The 22,201-nt window shown below is 36.4% G+C and overlaps 1 protein-coding gene across 2 annotated transcripts in view; it reads left to right on the top strand.

The window, feature by feature from the left end:
* Nucleotides 1–22,201, top strand: part of Appl (amyloid-beta-like protein) — a 260,386-nt gene that overhangs the window by 171,179 nt on the left and 67,006 nt on the right. For both annotated transcript variants that reach the window (XM_090412642.1, XM_090412643.1), the window contains 2 exons: nucleotides 1,694–1,820; nucleotides 18,617–18,832. In XM_090412642.1, the coding sequence (XP_090268768.1) occupies nucleotides 1,694–1,820; nucleotides 18,617–18,832 (343 nt within the window). The remainder of the gene's footprint in view (nucleotides 1–1,693; nucleotides 1,821–18,616; nucleotides 18,833–22,201) is intronic.

Genomic DNA, 22,201 nt, shown 5'->3' with positions numbered 1-22,201 from the left:
TAATAAAATAACAATTGATGTTTTGACCCCTGTATCGAGGTCATCATCAGAAGAATACATGTGTATAGGAACCAAGCTATATGCTGTTGCAATTTAGAAAGGTAAATTAACTCTACGTTGTTAACTAATCTTTTTCTTAGCCTAACTTCTAGTGATAAAAAAATAAATAAATGAAAACTACAATAAACTCTGCTAAAGTCCTTATGTACTAATCTTCTTCTGGATTTGTACAGTTCATATTGTTATACTACGATTTCCTTCTGGATTTGTACAGTTCAGGTTGCTATTGAATGTTCACAAAAAAAAAAAAAAAAAAAAAAAAACTTCTTGTATTGAGATTTTTCCTCTATTTGAATGAACCTCCCGTGATGAGTCTGCTGACCCCATGGAGAGTGTAATAATAATAATAAAACACATGTATTTCAATACATGTGTTTTGTGCCCCACTTAAATAGTCTCTCTCTTATACGGTTCTATTCATCCCACACATTCACAGAATGCACTCCTTTCTCCTTGCACAGTTCTGCTAACATACCATTCATGATCTTCGCTTGCCATTTTAACTCATCACTGTCATACCTGGGCAACATGCTGACTACCTTTCCTACTATACTGTTATCTTTTACTCTTCTCAACAATCTTCTGATATTCATTCTCACATTCTCCTTGTTCCCAACCAAATTTCATTTGTTCTTACTACCACTACCAACTCTTTTGCGAACTTGCTACCTCAGTTACCCAATGCCTCAGTCAGTCTGCTTATTCTACTTCCAGGAAAACAGACCTTGTTCACCTTCTTAACTCTTGTTAAAAAGAAAAGTTGCTTTAAAGTGTTTCAGTAGTTATATTAAATTGTATAGTGGATCTTGTGTCCACAAGGAACATTTTGTACATAATAGAAATATAGAAATTTTTTTATGTAAGTTAGAAATACCAAAGGGAATTTTTTTTCCCTGTCATTAAAAAAGTTTCTCGATAAAGGCCTGTGAAATGTTTTATAAGGTCTATATTTTAGCATTTTTTATATAAAGCAGCTGAAATAAGTTGTTTCAAGTAGTCTGCCAAGATCTGTCATCTAAATGCATATTTCACCAAACCTCTCTGACAAACTAATCTCTCATTTTTGTGAACTTTCATCTGATAACTGAGTTCTTCCTGTTAATCTACATTGTAACAACCTGAATTTAAATATATTCATAATGTTTGATTAAGGATAGTTTTTTTTTTTTTTTTTTTTTTTTTTAAAGGAATGGTGAGCAAATGGAATGTATTGACTAAAAGATGATGGTCAGTGATAAAAGATATCAGATTAATTCAGAGGGGGATTATAAGATGAATGGATGGTGAGAGGGGAAGAACCAAAGGTCATTCCTGGAAGTTGTTTAAAAGTGTGGTGAGGAGCAGATTTTTTACATGGAAAATTGTCATTGAATGGAACACATTACCAGAATGTGTTGTTAATTCAAGGAGTGTTAAGGATATTAAGATTCTATATGATAAATATGTTGTCAGTTGAATGAACCTCCCGTGATGAGTCTGCTGATCCCATGGAGAGTGTAATAATAATAATAATAATAATAAAGTGGATCTCCTACAAATAGTCTTCTGACTCACTACAGCCTAAAATAATACTATAGTATAAATGAATACAAAATATGGAACATTATACACATAATGTTTTTGCTTTTTACAGGTTTATCCAAAGAAGGAGATAAGCAACATAGTGGAATCCAGTCGTTATTATAAGATTGAGAATTGGTGCAAAGTAGGCCAGAAGAAATGCAAAGCAAGTCACTGGGTGAAACCTTACAGATGCCTTGGTGAGCATGCATGCAATATTGACATATTTAACATTATACAATATTTTATATAGTTATATTATTGAAATTAATTTTTATTTATTTACTTTTTTTTTTCTGCTATGTATATCATCTATGAAATGAAAATTCAAATCTTAATTTGGAAGAAAATTAAGAAAATCATTCACAAGTTTTTGAGGGATAACTACCTCAGACGGTATGTAAACAGAGGACATGCGAGGATTGAGGGTCTTAGATTTGATTTGATTATCTCATCATTGGATGTCATTATGAATGTCAATCTCCCTCCATTTGGTGAGAGTGACCATGAAGTGATTACCTGGGGGCCCTAGTATTATTCTCAGATTCTTTTAACATCATGTGTAGTCTAGGAAACACATTTTTTATGGCCTTTATTATTTGAATTTATAGCATGAAATATCCTCACATCTTTGGGTGGTTGTCAGCTATTTGAGGACTTCTATGAGGAAAGGTATATGTTTAACTGCAAGGCTGGTGATTATCAGAAGTTCAGGAGACAGCTTGGTAGCATGGAATGAAGAGCTGGGTAAAAAGGAGATCAATGCTGCTTGGGCTATTTGAGAACTATCTAATAGAAGCAATGTCTAAATATATGCCAAAGTTCAGAAGGTTAAATAAGGTAGGTGTGAAATGAATGAAGAGGTTAAGCATAAGAAAAAAACGACATTATGGAGGCAACATAAGATGAGTGATAATAATTAATTTCATGAGGACTACGAAGAACAGGCAAGGAAGTGATGCAGTAAGGCTAGCAAAAAGTGCAATATGAGCAGCAGTTAGCTAATGAAGCTTTAAAAAAAAAAAACTTTAGGGAATTCTTTTGATATGGAGCCAGCAATAATAATAATAAAAAAATGGTACGATAATATTGATTGGAGAAAATGGTATAAGGAAAACTGCTGCAGAGAATATAGTTAAATTATTTAATGAGAAGTTTATAAAGGTCTCTCATTCTTGTGAATGTGACATCATGGAGGGTTTAAGAGCAGTGGATGATGAGGAGGAGAAACTGACAGTGAGTGAGCAAGAGGTATATGAGGAATTGAGGAAACGTGATGTTAATAAGGCTGTTGGACTTGATGATATATAACTACTTATTTTGAAGGAATGTGCCAAGGAGTTAACATCTGCCTTGGCATATTTGTTTAATATGAGTCTTACAATGGGTCAAGTTCCAAAGGAGTGGAAGGAAGAAAGAAAAAAAAGATTGTGCTATTTCATTGGTCTGGGTTGTGGCCCTTTCCATAACACACCCAAAAGGATGTGTGCTTTGCATGATGGAATACTAAGGCAAGTGATGTGAAATCTCATTAGCCTCCATATACAAGTAGCCCAGAAACTTCATGTAAACTTTGTTTGCTTACGCTTGGATAAAGGATTAAATCAAGAATATAATTTCTTGGCATCTTTAATTTAATGAACAATGGGATTACTGCTGAGGGTTATTAAAACAGAACAAAAATTATTCAACAATGCAAATTAAATTCTGAATAACAGATAATAAGGTGACATATTATAATTGATATTTCTGTCACTTGATGATCAGTTATTCTTTGATTATCTATCATAAATTTTTAGGAATTTGGGATGTTTCAAAAAAGATTGTACTGCTCCATAAAGGAGGTGACAGAACTCAAGTTCTGTTGTGTTGTGGTTAAAATGTTGGAGAGGCTATTGATAACCAGGATCCAGAATTGGGTTATGGATCGTGGGGGGACAGCATGGATTTGCTAAAGGGATGTCATATTTTAGTAATCTATTTACTTATTACAAACATGACAGCATTGGATGAGGAAGACGGATACACAGTAGTATGCTTAGATTTTGCAAAAGCTTTTCTTAGATTACTTCATGATAATAAGTTGATAGTCAGAGTAAAGTGGATGGGGTTAGATAATGCATTTGGTCACCTGGATTGGCTGTTGAATAGGTATCAGCAAGTTGTGTATGGGGGAGCAGTATTCCAGAAGAGGAAAGTCACTAGTAGTGTGCTTCAGCAGTCTGTCTTAGGGCCATTGCTGTTTAACCTGTTTGATTGTTAATGATATTGGGGAAGATTTGAATGGGGATATCCAGTTGTTTGCAGATGATGCAAAGTTGGGAATAACAATGAGGAGCAGAGCAGATGCTGGGCCTTACAAGAAGACTTGAATAAACTGAGTGAATGGGCATGGGAGTAGGGATGCCAGTTGAATATTGTGAAATGTAAGGTTTTAACTTTTGGAAAATAAAGATGGTATGTATAATTTACTCTTGGTGGGGATATATTGTTGGAGGTGGAGAAAATAAATCTTGGGGTAATGATGGATAAGGATCTAAAATTTAGAGGACACATTGCCAAAATAGTGAAGACAATGAATTCTGGCAATGATGTGGAGGACACCAACTAGTAGAAGCAATGAGATTCTGGATCCATTGTATAAGGCCCTGATTATGCCACATATAGACTATTGTGCACAGATTTTGGTCACCTGGATTTCAAAAGGATGAAGATATATTGGAAAGGGTCCAGAGGGAATTCACTAATGTAGTTTCTGGTAAGTGGAATGTTGAGTATGAAGAAATATTGACAAGATGCAATTTGCAGAGCCTAGTGGATAGGAGAAAGAGGGGTGATAGATGCATACAAGTTGGTAAGGGATTGTTATAGGATTAACATTGAAGTTGTTTTTCATAAAATGGTGGGAAAATGAGAGGTCAATCCAGGAAACTGTATAAGGTGGGTGTAAGCAAGGGAGTGAGAAGCAGGCTTTTTGCATGGAGAGTTGTGAATGATTGGAATGCATTGCCTGAGAGTGTGTTTCAAGTAGTGTCTGTAGAGAATTTGAGTGTGTTTAAGGCATGGTATGATGAGTGTGTGTATGACAAAGGCACCTCCTGCGATGAGTCTTTGACTCCATAGTGGTCTTGGGATAATAACAATAATGATAATCATAATAGTTTGCTGACCTGTTTGGTAGTAGATAGATAGATAGATAGTGTCTTTGCCATCCAATAACAGGCTGTGGATTAGGATCCCACTGTAGCATGGATATTTGTGAAAGTCTTCTTATACTTATAAAAAAAATGTATGTTTAACAAACTGCACTTAGTAAGGACTTATTTGAGAAAGGATGCTAAAGTGTCAAAACATCCCAAATTCCTAAAATTTTATGATAGATAATTGAAGAATAATTGATCGTGAAGTGACCGAAATATCAATTATAATATGTCACCTTATTATCTAATTCAAAATTTAATTTGCATTGTTGAATAATTTTTGTTCTGTTTTAATAACCCTCAGTGGTAATCCCATTGTTCATTAAATTAAAGATGCCAAGAAATTATATTCTTGGTTTAATCCTTTATCCAAATGTAAGCAAACAAAGTTTACGTGAAGTTTCTGGGCACTAATGAGATATGGAGGCTAACGAGATTTCACATCACTTGCCTTAGTATTCCATCTTGCAAAGCACACATCCTTTTGGGTGTGTTATGGGAAGGGCCACAACCCAGACCAGTTTCAAACTTTATTGAGGTATGTCAAAGTGCAGGGATACCTCTCCAAAAACTCTGAGTGATCTACAAGATCACTCCAAATTTCACTGAGTGACCCCAAAGGATCACTACTAAACTCATCACTCTTATCACCTCATCTGAATCACTCCTGGACAGGAATTCTATTCAGTGACAGGCTAAAACCAGCCACTGTGCAGAACCTCTCGATACAACTACCATCATTGGGAGCCAGACCCAGAAATATCAAGGTAGAAGTAACAACAACAACGTTGTTACAGTGACAGGCTAAAACCAGCCACTGTGCAGAACCTCTCGATACAACTACCATCATTGGGAGCCAGACCCAGAAATATCAAGGTAGAAGTAACAACAACAACGTTACTGACGTGAAGCAAATGCTTTTCATATTCCCCGCTATCTGGTGAGGAAACTGTGAGTGGGAAAATTCATGAGCCTATTGCTCGCCCACTCAGGGCGAGCAATAGGCTTGAAGATTAGTCATCAGAATTGAAGTTTAAGATGGTTTTTGGTCTCTTGTGTTTGAAGTAATCTGTTGCATCCTAATTTGCAGCTAGTTGAATCAGTTTGTTAGGGTGAACAGATGCTTTTGAGAAGAACTTAGTTGCTATAGTCTGCATTAAAGTGTAAATATAAGGGACATTTGTGTCCCGATGAAGTTGCACAGTTTGTTCGAACCATGGTGCGTTTAGGATCATTCGTAGACATTTATTTTGCACACATTGTAGCTTGAGAATATTAATATTAGCAGTACGGCTCCAAGCTGGAGAAGCGTAGGTGAGTATAGGACAAACCATCAATTTATATATAAGTAGTTTGATTCTGGTGTTCAGCTTACTGTTCCTGTTAATTAGAGGATAGAGCTGGGCTATGATTTTTGATATCTTTGCATAGAGAATTTTGATATGGGAGCTGAAAGTCAGCTTTCTGTCCAGTAGTACACCAAGATATTTGATCTCAGTTAGCCATGGGATTTTTGTATTAATTAGGAAGATGTCTCCTTTAGGAAGCATTGATCTTCTGGCGAATAGCACGGTGAAATATTGTTCGATTAGCAGTAGGTTTTCCTGCAGTTTCTTGATAGCTAGATGTGGCTTCAAAGATCTGGCTAATATCGCTCTATCATCCGCATATAGGGCTTTTATAGATGACAATGGGTTTTGCGGAATATCACACATATTAGTATTAGGAAAACAGAATCGGTGCCAGTAAGGATCCTTGTGGGACTCCAGCCAAGATGCATTTTTGTGTTGATATTGTACCGTTTATCTTAATTTGCATGCGCCTATCATAAAGATATGATTTAATTAGATGAATCATTCCCATTTGTATTCCAGTTGATATCAGTTTGTATAACAAACCATAATGCCAAACCTTATCGAATGCACTGGCTATGTCAAGGAAAACAGCCCCAGTGCATTGATGCCGGTTGAATCCCGTAGTGACATATTCCACTAATCTGTATATCTGTAGCGTGGTACTGTGAAATTGACGGAACCCAAACTGCTCCTCAGGAAGAATGTTTACCTTGTGTACTGATTCTTGGAATCTGATAAGAATAACTTCTCAGCAATATTGCCTAGATTTGAGATGAGGCTGATTGGTCTGTAACTTTGATCTTTTCCAGACTTATGGATTGGCATTATGTCTGGCAGCTTCCAGTAGGAAGGGAAATGTTTGTAGTGAAGGATGGACTTTATTATGTTTGTCAGATGTACAATAGCTGTGCAAGGTAGTAGCTTTATCATCTTGTTAGTGATGCCGTCAGGTCTGGGAGCCTTTTTGTTCTTTAACTTCTTGATTATATCATATATTTCTGCAGGTGATGTGGGTGCAGTTTGGCTGAAGCATGAGACAGAAGATTTGAGTGAACATCTGACATGTCAGTGGATCTTATATATGTGATTGAAGTCGAGATGGTCATATGAGGGTTTACATTGTTTTTCTAAATTTTTTGCTATTGCTTTGGCTTTATCTGCATCAGTGTGGATGAGGCTTCTTCTATGTGCTGTAAAGGCATCTCTCACTGCAGAGGTGAGTCTGTTTAAGATTTGTTTGTCTTGTGATGCTCGAGTGTTGTGATATCACTTTCTTGCTTTGTTTTTCTCCCTGATCAGGTTCATGATATCTTCTGGCAAGTGGTTGGGTCTTGAAGATAGTTGTGGAAGTAGTAACTGCTGCACAGGCTGTGTTAATTTGTTGAGTTAGATCTTTTACAGCTGTTTCAATTTCATTTTTGGATTTTATAAGCGGCACAGGACCAATATATTTCGGTAGTACCGTGGATAACCTTTCCCGTGGTATGAATGAGTGGGGGTTTCCCAATTTTTAAAGTATTGGATTATGATTGAACGATAGATCAGTAAGTGTCACTATACTGTACTAGAGTTTTACATTCTGTAGTATGACTATGTTCAAGACATCAGCCCGATCATATGTGTTGTGATCGGGCTGATAGGTTCAGTGGGACCAGCCACAACCACGTTGTTGGATCCTGTATAGTTAACTAGCACGTGTCCGTTTTTATTGGTAGAACGGCTATTCCAGACAGGATGCTTAAAGTTTAAATCGCCGGCCATGATGACAGGCTCCCTGATGTCCAATACAGCATTCAGATCTGAGAACAGTAATATTTTTTGTGGAGGATTATATGCTGCGAAGATTTTTAGTTTACCAGCCAAGCTTGTGAGAATCTCTATGCCAGTAACCTCAAGACTAGTAGTAGGTGGGATATTTACAGAGTGATGACTGATGTAATTCTTAATGAAAACAGCAGTGCCACCACCTCTGTGGGACAATCTGTGAGAGGTAGAAGTAATATATTTCCCATATATAAGTGGTGAAAAGGTGTATCACCTTATTATTAAATTACTCTGGATTAGAGATAGATGTTGAATTTTTTTTTTTTTTAACCTGGTTAAACTATTAATTAAAGATATCAAGAAATTATATTCATCATTTAATCATTTATCCAAGCTGGAATAAATCAAGAATACTCTTTCTTAGTATTTCTAATTTATAGTTTAACCAAGTGAAAAAAATTTCAACACCCATACTCAATTGTTTTAGACCCATTTTTCACCTGGTGTTTTAGGCTTATTCTTTACTTCATGACTTTTCTTCATTAATAGTTCTGAAAGTCAGCAAGTCAACACCATTGAACCAAATTTTAAGTAGAATTTTTATGTCCTTTTAAAATAACACTGGGATTTGTGGTTTTTAGCATATTTTCCTACTCTTAATAGTAAGATGTTTACAAGCAATGTTACTAAACTGCTTTTGTGAATGAGTCAATCTTCTCCCCTCCCTTCCCCCCAATCACCAGCTTCGTTAATATTGATGTTTTAAAAGTTTTTTTTTTTTTTTTACAAGATCATAGCTTAAAAAGTTGATGTTTTTTCTTATATTGGGAGAACAAATGCTAAGGGAATATAGAGAATAAAATTTAAATTTGACTGAAAATAACATTTGCAGATTTTAATTAACACGTTATAATTTATCATATATTTCTGATATAAATAATATTTGTGTTATATGAAAATAAATGCGTGTGTGTATCAGTAGCACACTCAGGATTTAATCTCGGGAGGGGGGGGGAGTTGAGTACAAATTTAAATTTGATTTGAGAATACACACTACGCATCGCATACGACCTATGACTGAGCATATGCAATGATCGCTAATTCATAAGTAGTATAGAAATAGAAGACACAACACAACATAAAGAAAAAGAATGAATTTTAATTAGGAAAAGATTTTTGGAAAAATTCCTAGTATTTCTTCCTTTTTCTTTTTTTCATTTTTTTGGGGGGGGGGGGCAGTGCAGTTTGTATTTTGTCTAACAAGCTTCTCTAACACTTTCATTACTACGCTGTCTACACGGTTAGCCTAGTGGCTTTGCGCTTCGCAACCATATGCCTGGGGAAAGATCCTAGGTTCGATTACCGGCGATGACGTGAGGAACTTAAGGATCTTCCTCAGCCATAGCCAAGTTAGCTGGTCTTGGGCATGGACAACAGTGTTTTTTTCCCGCAGTTTATCTGGGGTTTTTCATCCCGCAAGCAGGCAAACCGGCCGTGGACACACACAGATTACAGTCAGTAATACTGACCAAGCCATAGACCTGATTCATTAGCTATGCTGGTTCCGGAGCCCGGATAAAATTTGGGGGGACTTAGATGCTGCCATACATTCCTGTAAAGGGAACTTACACTGTATCATCACACGGTAATTAATTAATTACTACACTTGATATACATAATAGCCTAGATTTTGACACTGCGACTTGGATTCTCCCCTGTGCAGTGGCACTGTTTTTCCTTCTTTCTACATTTTTGGACTGTTCTTATTGCCAGACTTTCTTGAACAACCAAGTCAAAGGCACTGTCAGCTCTTTCACATATTCCTGTAATATATGTGTCGATATCCCAGCCTTATTAAAATCAAAGTAACTTAATATTCTAAACTCTTCCCATTCTTGAACTATCAGTCTTCTATCAGCTGTTTTATTTCCTTCTTGTGGAATTATATTTCCTCTCACCATAAGTATTTTAATAATTTAAAAAAATTCTTTCATTAATTTCTTGTTTTCATATAGATTCATGGTGGTTTGTCACAAGTTTAATAATAAGTCCACTACTATGTCTGGTGGGTTACATTATTATTACATGACACCTCCAGGGAGTTCAAAGACTCATCGTGGGAGGGCACACTACTCTACTTCGCTAAATACGTCTCCTCTTCTCCACTACTACTTAATTCTCCAACTATGACACTACTACTACCTTCAATGCCATCTGTTGCCCATCATCAGCAACAACAGTATTTTTTGTCTGTATGCGCGTGTTCTGAAGGCGATTTGTCTGTATGCAGGATGAAAAACCTGAGTTTCTGGGAGAAAAAACCCTGCTACCACTGTATGAGATTGGTTAACTCACCTTCTACTGAAAAAGTCCATATAAAGGTTCCTCTTGTCATGACAAGGATCAAACCCAGGTCTTTTCCAATCGAAGGGTGCAATGTTCCGCTATTCTTCCAATTGCGCTACAGCAGCTAAAAATATAATATATATATAGTATACTATATACAAATATCAGACTTCTCCTGTCTTAATTAGTTTTAAATGTTTAGGTTTTATTTTTTGACGTAGAGAAAATATTTCTTTACATAATTTTTTTAAATATTTTTAGAGCACTATTGGAATAACAAGAAAGCACAATGTTGTGTTATAGAGCACGGCTCACTTGTGCATTTCTTAAGTTTCAGAATATATTTTCATCTTCTCTTACATATTTATCCTTATGTGAAAAAGTAATTCATTGTTTATTACCCTGAGTCCTCAACAATCACTGGATTGCTGGATATATTTGGATACCCTTAGATATGTACTTTAACATTCTAGAAATCTTTGATATATTTATGGTATTTAAAGCATTTGCTCAGATAATTTAATTGATAGTTATACTCTATTCATAAGGATTCATATTAATATTTGAAATGAATGAAAGTTGCCAAACTTGTTATAGGAACAAGTATATGATCATGCTGTACTGATAGGTAACTAAGTATATAGATGTTCCAATTAGGACAGAAACTTGGGAGAATATTATGTTTGGTCTCATGGCATCAGGTGTACTGAATAGGGGATATCAGGAGCGCATGGGAGACTTTGAAAAGATACATATATGATGTAGTATCTGAATGTTTCCCTAGAGTTTGAAGAACAAATGAATGTGTGACCTTATTCAGCAACGAATCCAGAAGATGATGATATGGAAGGAATATTGTGAAAATAAAGGTGTGAGGAGTTCCGAAATATATAAAGCTTGGGCTGGAAAAGTTAGAAATATTTTATTATGAAAAGGTAAATCAGAATATGAAAGGACATTGGCTATGCAGGATAAACCAAAAGAATTTTAGTTTATCCTGCATAGCTTCATGCTGCAAAAAGAAAGAATGAATATGGAAGAATACTTTATTGAATGCAGATGGTATGCTTGTTTCTGAAGCAGATGCGATTGTTCAAAAAATGAGAAAGAAGAAATTGAAATATGAGAAGGAGATTGTATAGCTGTTGTGACATCTGGAAAAGAATTTGGCAATAAAGAAGGATGGAATATCAGCATATATGCTAAAGGAATGTGCAGCTGAACTGGTTATGCATTGACTGGTTGTATAATTTCAGTCGCAGCTCAGGAAAGATCCACAGAAATGGAAAGAATGTATGATAAAAAGTGATTGTCTAACAGCTGACATTAGTATCTCTGTCTGTAATGGTGGTAAAGATTTTAGAGAATGTTGTTTAATTTTGACGGTATATACCAGAACACAGAATTATAAGTAAATAATTATTTATTGACTTATTGCTGATATTTCGCTGGTGTTATAACCAGCATCTTCAGAGCACAAAAACACAGTTTGTCACAGTATGCGAGACCACAACAACATGGTGTAACAAAGGGACTAGTTTAAAAATTTGTAGCAACAACACAAAGACTGAAGGCCTAATTAGGCGCCCTCTATCTAAAAAATAAAAAAAAAAAGAGAGAAAGCAGGTACTAGTTATGTCTTAAGATAACTGTCCTCCAAATCTTAGGCAAATTTATACAGCCATATTTGTTGAGATTCAGAGTATGTTTCAAGGCTTCTGTGCAGTACTTTTGTTTTCTTCCAGTTGATCCTGTGTGCAGGGGTCGGGCCTAGCAGACCAAAGCATGGTCTGCTAGGCCCGACTTACCATAGCAATAGTGCCGGATGTATCTTTTATGTTCACTGATGCGGATGTCCACAGTTCTTCCTGTTTGATTGTAGTAAGCTTGATCACACGAGCAGGGTACTTCATAGACTCCTGGATGTAATAAAGGGGGGGGGGATGCTATCCATGGGTGAACGGATTAGAGTTGCTAATTTGACACACAGTCTGAATACAGTGTGTGTTGATGTTTATTGAGAATTCTAGATATCTTTTCTGATGTGCCTTTAATGTATGGGATGGTGACTGTTTTGTTGTAGTTCTTTGTGGTGGATAGTGGGAGGGGTTTCTTTGGGAGCATTTAGTATTTTGTTTATCTTATGAAGATTACAGCCATTGGCCAAGAAGGTGTGGTGTAATTTAGCCAGTTCAGCAGCAAGAACATTGTCATTGGAACAGATTGTTCTCGCTCTGTGGGTTAGCGTTTTTAAGATACCATACTGTTGAGAAGGGTGATGGTGTGATTGTGTTAATATCTCCCTGTATGTGTGGGTTTAGAAAACCCATGCATACAGAGAGATAAAAACTGAGAATGATAAGGAACTATCTGGAAGACGTGATTAGTGTATCCAGGAAGGGCATTCAGCTTTCAGTTTCATTGTAAAGTGGATTTTTGGATGTTGGCTATTTAAATGTGCTAAGAATGTATCCAATGTTCCTGGGCCATGTAGCCCAATACCAAGCACACCATCAACATAGCGTAGCCAAAGCATTGGTTTGAGTGTGGCTGTATCGATAGCTAGTTTTTTCAGGTGTTCTATGTAGAAGTGGGCTAAGGGGAAGAAAGGGGAGGGAGCCCATTGCTGTTCCATCTAATTGTTTGTATATTTTCCCTTTCCATGTGAAATATCCTGCGTGTATTGTGAATTTAAATAGTTCAAATATATCAGTGGGAAAGTGTGACTTTAGCAGATTAAGGGTTTCAATTAGTGATACATTTGTGAATAGTGCCTGATAGAGTGGTGAGGGCGAGAACGGTCAATGAGCTTAAGGAGTGGTATGATAGACTTTGTGTTTCTTAGGGGGAGCCTCCCCTCGATGAGTCTTGACAGACTTTATGTTCCTTAACAAAACTCACCATTAAGTCTGAACTTTTTAGCCTTCTTAAAGAGGTGCTGAGACACCAATTTAATACCTTACTGTGTGAAAATTACCTTTGATGCGTCTACCTATACGTGTTTTGAATGATGAAACTATAGCGAAAGTATCTCTTCTTCAAAACTGCTGCATAATATTTAAACTAGCTGAAAATATGTACACAACAATTTACTTCATAACCATTTACTTCAGATTATTAAGATGTGATGCTCTATTATGAGAATATGACAAAATACTGAACTGCCTATACATAATGACATATCAGAACTACGGCTCAACAGATTGAAAGAAAGCCCCCTCTTCGTGAATCTAAACATCTGAGAATGACTAACTATTATTATTATTATTATTATTCAGGCCTCCATGGAGTCAAAAGACTCATCTTGGGAGGTCCTTCCTAAGAACATAAAGTCTGTCAAGACTCATCGAGGGGAGGCTCCCCCTAAGAAACACAAAGTCTATCATACCACTCCTTAAACTCATTTACCGTTCTCACCCTCACCACTCTATTAGGCAATGCATTCCATGGCTCAACCACCCTCCATGCAAAGAAACCACTCCTCACCCTCTTGCTCACAGTTTCCTTTCGTAACTTCCAGGGATGGCCTCTTGTCATCACTCCTTCCCGCTGTTCAACCAAGTGAAAGAACTCCCCAGTGTCAACCCTGTAACCACCTCTCAACAGTTTAAAAGTCTCAATCATATCACCTCTCCTTCTTCTATCCGCCAAACTCTGCAGTCCACATTCCCTCAGCCGATTCTCATAACTATCCTTGTACAGTCCTGAGACCATCTTTGTCATCCGTCTTTGTATCTTTTCCACAGTTAATTTATCCCCTTCAAATCCTGGAACAATAATCCAAGCGTGGTCTGATCAGAGACTTATACAACGGAATGATAACCCTCTTATCTCTGCAGGTCAGTGTCCTTCTCATAATTGCAGCAATCCTCTGTGTTACCTTCACCACCTTTGCAATATGTCCCCTAAACTTCAGGTTTCTATCAATCATCAACCCCAGATCTCTTGTCTCCCCAACTTCCTCCAGTATAACTCCTCCCATAGAGTATGCAGCATCCCATCGATGTTTCCCAAACCTCAAGACCTTACATTTTGCTGCATTAAACTGACACCCCCATTCATTTGCCCATCTATCTGGCTTATTCAAATCCTCTTGCAGGGCTACCACATCTGCACTATTACTAATAATCCTTCCCAGCTTTGCATCATCCGCAAACAACTGAATATCCCCTTGCAATCCACTGGCAATGTCATTGATATAAAGGTTAAACAATATAGGTCCTAGTACTGAGCCCTGTGGGACCCCACTCGTAACCTTCTATCTCCTTGAAACTGCTCCACCATACACAACTCTCTGATACCTATCAGACAGCCAATCCTGAATCCAGTTGACCAATCTGACATCCAGACCCATGTGTTGCAACTTAAATATCAGCTTATCATGTGGCCCCCTGTCAAATGATTTTGCTAAGTATAAGAAAATTGCAGTATATGCCTTTCCCTCATCTAATGTTCTTGTAACTTTATTATAAAAGGCTAGCATATTGCTAAAACAAGAGCGCCCTTTCACAAATCCATGTTGACTCTCACGGATAACATTACCCTCATCTGCCCAGTGCTGTATACGGTCCCTCTCTACTTTCTCCAAGATCTTAACAACTACTGATGACACACAGACTGGTCTATAATTAAACACTTCCAGTCTGTTACCACCCTTATGCAATGGCACTATCTTACCTTCCTTCCATTCCCTGGGCACCTCTGCTGAAGCCAGACTTTCATTGAAAAGCCAGGTTAGGCACTGTCAGTTCCCTAGCACATTCTCTCAAAACTCATGGTGAAATACCATCCAGTCCCAAAACTTTATTGACATCCAGAGTTCTCAGTATCTGAAACACACTCTCCTCCTGACCTCGAACCTGTCCTATCCCTCTAGCATTAAAACTGACTCCTCCAGGATGAAATACTCCAATAAAGTGTTCATTGAACAATTCCACTATGTCCTCTGCATCAGTCACTCTATTCCCATTTTTATCCCACAATATCATTCTTCCACAGTCATTTCTCCTCCTACTGGCCACATAGCTAAAAAATTCCCTAGGATTTTCTTTGGATCTTAGGGCCAATCTCCTCTCATATTCCAGTTTCGCTTTCCTTACCACACTAGTCACTCTTCTGGCCTGTGTCTTATATTCTTCATGCATCCTCTCTTCACTTGTTTCCTTATATCTCTTCCATAGCCTCTTTTTCACATGCAATTCCTGTTTAATATTGTTTGTCATCCACTTTACTTCAAATTGTGTCCTCTTCTTCACTCGTGGTATACAACTTACCATTGCTGCTAACAAATATTCTTTCACAATTTCCCACGCACTAATGATATTCCGGCCTTCCAATTCCTCCCTCCATGAAGCTTCCCGAAGTTGACCTATAATACCAAAGATCAATGGAAACGAATGTGAATCATAAATACTAATGACCAACTTGAAATTTGGTTTGATTAGCGGTGCCTCAACATCCCGGGTATGGAATTGAGCTAAAAGAATGGATTATTATTATTATCCAAAGACCCCATGGAGTCAAAGACTTATCTAGGAGGTTCCTTTTGTCATACACACAGTTCATCATACCGTGCCTTTAAAGCATTCAGATTCTCTGCAGACATCATGTTCTCAGGCATTGCATTCCAATCATTCACCGCTCTCTGTGCAAAACACCTGCTTCTCACTCCCTTGCTCACACTCTCCTTATACAGCTTCCAGGGATGACCTCTTGTTTGCCCCCAATTTTCAACCATTTTATGAAAAACCTCTTCAACTTTAATCTTATAACAACCCCTTACCAACTTGTACATCTGTATCATATCATATTATTTCAATTTGTAATAAGTGATTCTGGGAAACCAATAAAATTGAAGCACAAAGAACTGCAGATTACATTATAAAGATTATATATTATGTGATATGATTCAAAATTTATGTATAGTTCTCTATGAAGCAAAATCATAAAAGTGTGAACCTTCATGCAATCTGTGAAGTATTCTTTGAACTATGATTATGAATAAAAAATAAAGAAAACTTAATTTCATAAATTCTTGGAGAATAAAATATATTGCCAACTGAGATATTAAACACAATTAGCACAAAAAATTAATAACAACATTGGTTTTACCAAGGTGATACAATATTTAAGTGAAGAAAGTATGAAAGGATCTTTTATTTTGCATTGGCATTAAAAACTATAATTATACGAAAAAGATGCAGAAAAAATATAAATAATTTGTAGTGTATTTAGTCTAATATTAGTAACATTCCAGTCACCAAGCATATGGGAGGAATTGCATTTCTTGCTATAGGTAACTGAACACAGTTGTGAATGTGAGGTAATCTGGTTAAGTATTCTCAGCGTGAAGGATTATCACACCTTGTAATGGATATGATGGCAGACTTGCACTTCTTATCCATGTTCTTTCAACAGATAGTATGAATGCATCATATCCAGGTTTTGTTGGACACACACATATACATTCTGGTCAGCAGGGAGATTAAACCTGATATCAAAATTAGAGATGTTAATCTCAGCTCTTTACTTTATGCAGGTGATGTTATATTTCTGTATAAATCCAGAACAAGTCTGCAGGATTCCCTGATTAAATTAAATAGCTGCTGTAATAAATTTGGTATGAAATTCAGCAAGACAAAGACAATGAAAATAGGCAGAAGCATTGAAAACATCAACTGCATCTGAATGGAGAATCTATAGAACAAGTAAAACATTTCAGCTATTGAGGCACAATTTTTAGTGAAGATGGCAAATTAAATATGGAAATAGACAACAGAATTAACAAAGCCTTTTTTTACTTTTTTTTACTACTTGGGAATGGGAATGTATAACTTATGCATTAATTAAACCTTGGTATCTCTTCTGTATCCCACTGATGAGACCTCAATAAATGTTGAAACTAGTCTGGGTAGTGATCTTTCCCTAATTCTGAGCATTATACATGTTTAAAGGGATGTGGTTTACATTATGGGATACTAAGATAATTGATGTGCAACCATCAGCCTCTATAGTTGTGAAGATACTTCACACAAACTTTGTTTGCTTACACTTGCATAAAGGATTAAACAAGAATATAATGTTCTACATTTAGAGGAAAATTATTGATAGGAAGTTAGTAATAATGTAACTTTTTCATGTAGTATTGTCATAATATCCTGCATACCTCCTGAGGGTTAATGTCAGGAATTTGATGATTCCTACATTCCTGGCATTTGTATGAAGAAACATCAGCAGATTGTCACCCTTTCTCTACCTATCATTATTCTCTCCAGATTCCATTTGATTCTGAAATAGACCATAGATTCTCCCATCTCCCAAGTGACTATCTTCACAAGAGGCCACCTCTGCTATTATTAACCATGGAAAGTCTAGTTTCCCTGCCCTAATACTCTCACTTGAATCAGTAAATGGTGAATCTAAAGGGGAACATCAGAAAAACTAGGCACTGCAAATATGATCTCCATACTACTTTCAAACTTTTCATTTCAACTAACTACTTTCATGCATTATCCTAAAGATCAACTACATCCTCTTGAATATCTGGCATGTATAAAGTTTCTTTCCTTGTGCCTGCAGTTTAGCTTACTTTGGACAGACTAGTAGATCAGTTAACATCTGCTTTGAAGAACATAAAAATTACATTCGAGATCATCTGTATAGCAAGTGGATTGGCACACTATGCTCTAAATATTCCTTCACATAGGATCAGATAGAGAAAAACATCTATATTACATAGAAGTCGTTACAGGTCTGAGAGGCTATTCTTAGAACCAGCATCATAGCTGATGCTGGTTCTAAGAATAGAACCAGCATCCAACCTACAAGTATGGTTGCATTAATTTACCAAAGATATGGCAGACTATTGTTTTAAGACACAATAACCAGATTTCACTAAATTAAAGATCAACTACAACAACAACAACAACGCATAACTTTGTAGTTATCCGACTCATAGAGGGCTATGTATGGACATTATGTGTCAGTTACAATTTAAACTGTTTCTACAGTTTAGTACTACTGTGTGTGTCTGTCACAGTTATCATTGTGCTCTGATGATGCTGGATAGAAAACCAGCGAAATATTAGTGTTTAATAAATGTATTTTTTCCTGTTGGTGTTAATTATCATACCATTATACGATTAAACGTTATTATGAATAAGGAACAACACCTAAACCTTTCTCTATGTATTTTTGCATGTAGCACATTTACATGTAGACAACATTATTTGTAGATAACCTGACAGTGCATCAAATTATATTGTTTCTTATATTCAGTGTTGAAATTCTTCTCAGACTGCATTCCAATTTATTTTGCTATAATTTTTACAGAAGGACAGTTTCAGAGTGATGCTTTGCTAGTACCAGAACACTGCCTTTTTGACCATATTCATAACCAGAGTATATGTCAGACATTTGATGAGTGGAATCAAACAGCTGCTCACAGTTGTGAAGGGAGAAATATGCATTTACGCAGCTTTGCTATGTTGTTGCCTTGTGGGGTTGATCTCTTTTCTGGAGTTGAATTTGTATGCTGTCCTAGAGATGGTAAGCCAATTATAATCTACCATATACAGCATTTCTCTGATTATTATAGTTATTCAGATAATGAAGAATATCACCTAAAAGTCTTCTCTTCCAGGATTTCTTTTCTTTTCAATCCCCCCCCCCCCACTCCTCACTTTGTACTTGCTATTTCAAAGATGTCTGTTTTCATTGTCACATAAATTTTATAAAAATTTTAACTCCAGACATTAGAGATGCTTGTTTTCTTGTATAGTATATTGTAATCTTTTTTTTTTATGTATATAATATATTCATTCTTTTTTTTTTTTTTTTAGGTGCTGATGCATAGTTATGACAAATGCACTAACTATGCACTAGCACATAAAAAAAATTCCTGCAGAAGAATTAATGACTCAAGTAAAACGAGATATCCTCAGTCTTCCCAACCAAATTGCCAACAACATTAGACTGAATGTAGTCAGTGTACTAACTCATGCTAAACCACAAAAAAAGCAACCTCTCAATTAAGAATTTGAAGCTCTGCAAGAATTAAACACAACAGAATAGTAATTACCAAACTGAATAAGGGAAATGCTATTGTTTTTTTTTTTTAAACCCAATTAGATTATACAGGTAAGCTTGCCTCCTTACTTCGAGATCCTCTACCTACATTCCTATAGACTATGATCCTACCAATACCCAGATCCTCTAAACACCCCTCCCCTGAATATATGGACTACCAAAAATTCATAAAAAAAATGTGCCATTACGTCCCATTGTGCATTGTGGATGGCACTGATTCACCCACATACAAATTAACCAAACATTTAGCGAAAGTGGCTCACACAATATATTGGGAACACATCTTCACACATAAAAAACTCAGCCCACTTTAAAGCCAATATAGAAAACCTCACACTCCAACACTGACATAATTGTCAGTTTTGATGTCTCCTCTTTATTCACTAATGTCCTACCTCAAAGACACCTTAGACCTCATCCAAGCTATATTTTCTCTCGATATCTCAGCCCTGTTTCAGTTCACCATGAACTTGAGTACTTCTTTTGGCAAGGAAAATTCTATAAACAAATAGAGGTGACAGCCATGGGTTCTCCACTTTCTCCACCCCTGGTGAACTTCTTCATGGAGACCTCTGAAGAAAAAACCTTAAATTCTGTCCCACATAAACCAGCTATCTGTCTATGCTACATAGATGATGTGTTCTCTATTTGCCCACATTGCCTGGATACACTCCACATTTTCTTAATACATCTAAATAATCAACAATCCAGGATCCAGTTTACCTTAGAAAAGGAAAACAACAACAGTCTCCCATTCCTAGACACTTGGATTACACGTCTGCCTGATGGTCGATCTATAATCCCCCAAAAAATATTAAAACCCTGTAACCGCAACCCCCTCCTCCTCCTTCAGCACAGAGATTACTCAAGATCTATCACCATTCCATATATCTGGAGCACATATGAAAAACTGACAAAAATCCCAAAGAAATACAACCTTACAATCACTTACAGACCACATAAAAATTATCTGCTCCAATGAAGACCAGCCACATTCTCTAGACCTACCAGGTCCCTTGCAGTTGCAAGCTGTCCTACTATGGCCAAACAGTCAGAACAACTAATATCAGAATTTCTGAACACAAGAACTACATCCAGTTCCAGTAATACTGTCATTCAGAACTTGCTGGAAGAAGGCCACTATTACTAGATATCAAATACAAATATAATATGAAAGGCTATTCCTTGAATCTGCCTCAGTCCTGAAAAACTTTTCATACCTCAACAAAATTGGGTGCATGAAACCTGCCCCAAATTTGGAAAGCACTCATACTCAGATTTTCAGCCTGATGGCCAAGACCATCCAATCTAGTCCACTAAGAGGCACCATTTAAGACTCTAGGCCCAACTTTGGTTGCCTTTCTTCAGCCGCAATTACTCAGTGTTAATGCCTGCATGCACATATCATTGTTTTTGTGATTTCTGATGATGGGAATATAACATTGCCAAAATATAGGAATATTTTAGTATACGTTGTTATTTCCTGAAAACTCTAGAAAATCGATCCATACCAAGCGAATATGTGGAATTGTTAAAAAGAAACTATAAAACAACAAATAGAAAGCAACAAGATCCCTATACAAAAGAGGATAAGACGGGATAAGATCTTTATCCCCTGTCTTATCCTCATTTTAGGGGATAAGATCTTTATCCCCCTAAAATTTTTATAGCAGCACTTCAGGAAATGATTCAAAAAAATTAACCAATTTAGGATACACAGATGATATTGTATTAATTTCAGAGTCAGCGCAGAACTTACAGGAAATGATATACTGAACATAGAAAGTAAGAAGATGGGTCTTAAAATAAATAGAGAAAAAACAAAAGTTATGCTCAATAGGTACTTAAGAGCAAAAACAATAAAACTTGATGATCAGCCAATAGAAATAGTCTCCTTTTATGTGTATTTGGGGCAACTTTTTTGATATTGAAAATGGTTTGCAGAGTGAAATTGAAAGAAGAATACAGTTAGCCTGGTATTCATTTGGAAAATTGAACTACATTTTCAAAAATAACTTGCCCATCTGCCTTAAAAGTAACGTATTCAACCAATGCATATTACCAGTGCTCACCTATGGCTCAGAAACTTGGGCACTAACTAAACAAATGGAGAAACAAATACTGGTGATGGAAAGAAGAGTGTAGAGAAACATCCTAGGAATACCATTAAAAAAAGAGGAAGGAATGGATCAGATCACTGACAAAAGTCTTTGGATACAACAGAAATTGTAAAAGCATTCAAATGGAGATGGAAAGGACATCTGGTTCGAGGAACAGACAGTAGATGAACCTACCAAAACCCAATATTTTCTTGTTGGATATGTCTAAAAGTTTGCTTAATATTATATAAGTGAAGTGGATATTAGATACAGCATTATTTCAAAGCTTGAATGTAGAAACTATGAAAGTTTCGTAAGGTGAGTTGACCAGAAAGCTTATGGGAATACACTACCTGGCATTCATGAGCCTTAGTGTGGACTACTTAGAAGACATAGGCACCTCCCAAGCGTCTATATATTCACCTTTTATTAGTCCATTTTGACAAGGTTTCACCGAACCAACCAGTTTTTCAAATTGGTTGGTTCTCTTCAGAGATCAGGTAGAAACCTTAAGAGAGCAAAAACTCTCGTTCAGTACTAAGGAACTTGAAATGTCAGTGAAATGTATATTTCATAAGCGAACTCTCAGTCGGTGCATAAAAGTAATTATTAAAATAAAGAGCCAAAAGGCTTCAGTTTGGTAATGCAAAATTATATAAGCAAAGAGGATATTAGATCCATTAGTGAAACCTTATCAAAATGGACTAAAAAAAGACAAATGTATAGATGC

The sequence above is a fragment of the Typopeltis vanoorti genome, chromosome 23, assembly GCF_054136105.1.
Source record: "Typopeltis vanoorti isolate ZY-2024b chromosome 23, IOZ_Tvanoo_1.0, whole genome shotgun sequence".
In the NCBI taxonomy this organism is placed as follows: Eukaryota; Metazoa; Arthropoda; class Arachnida; order Uropygi; family Thelyphonidae; genus Typopeltis; species Typopeltis vanoorti.
Note: the sequence above shows the minus strand (reverse complement) of the source record. Positions and strands in the feature narration are given on the sequence as shown.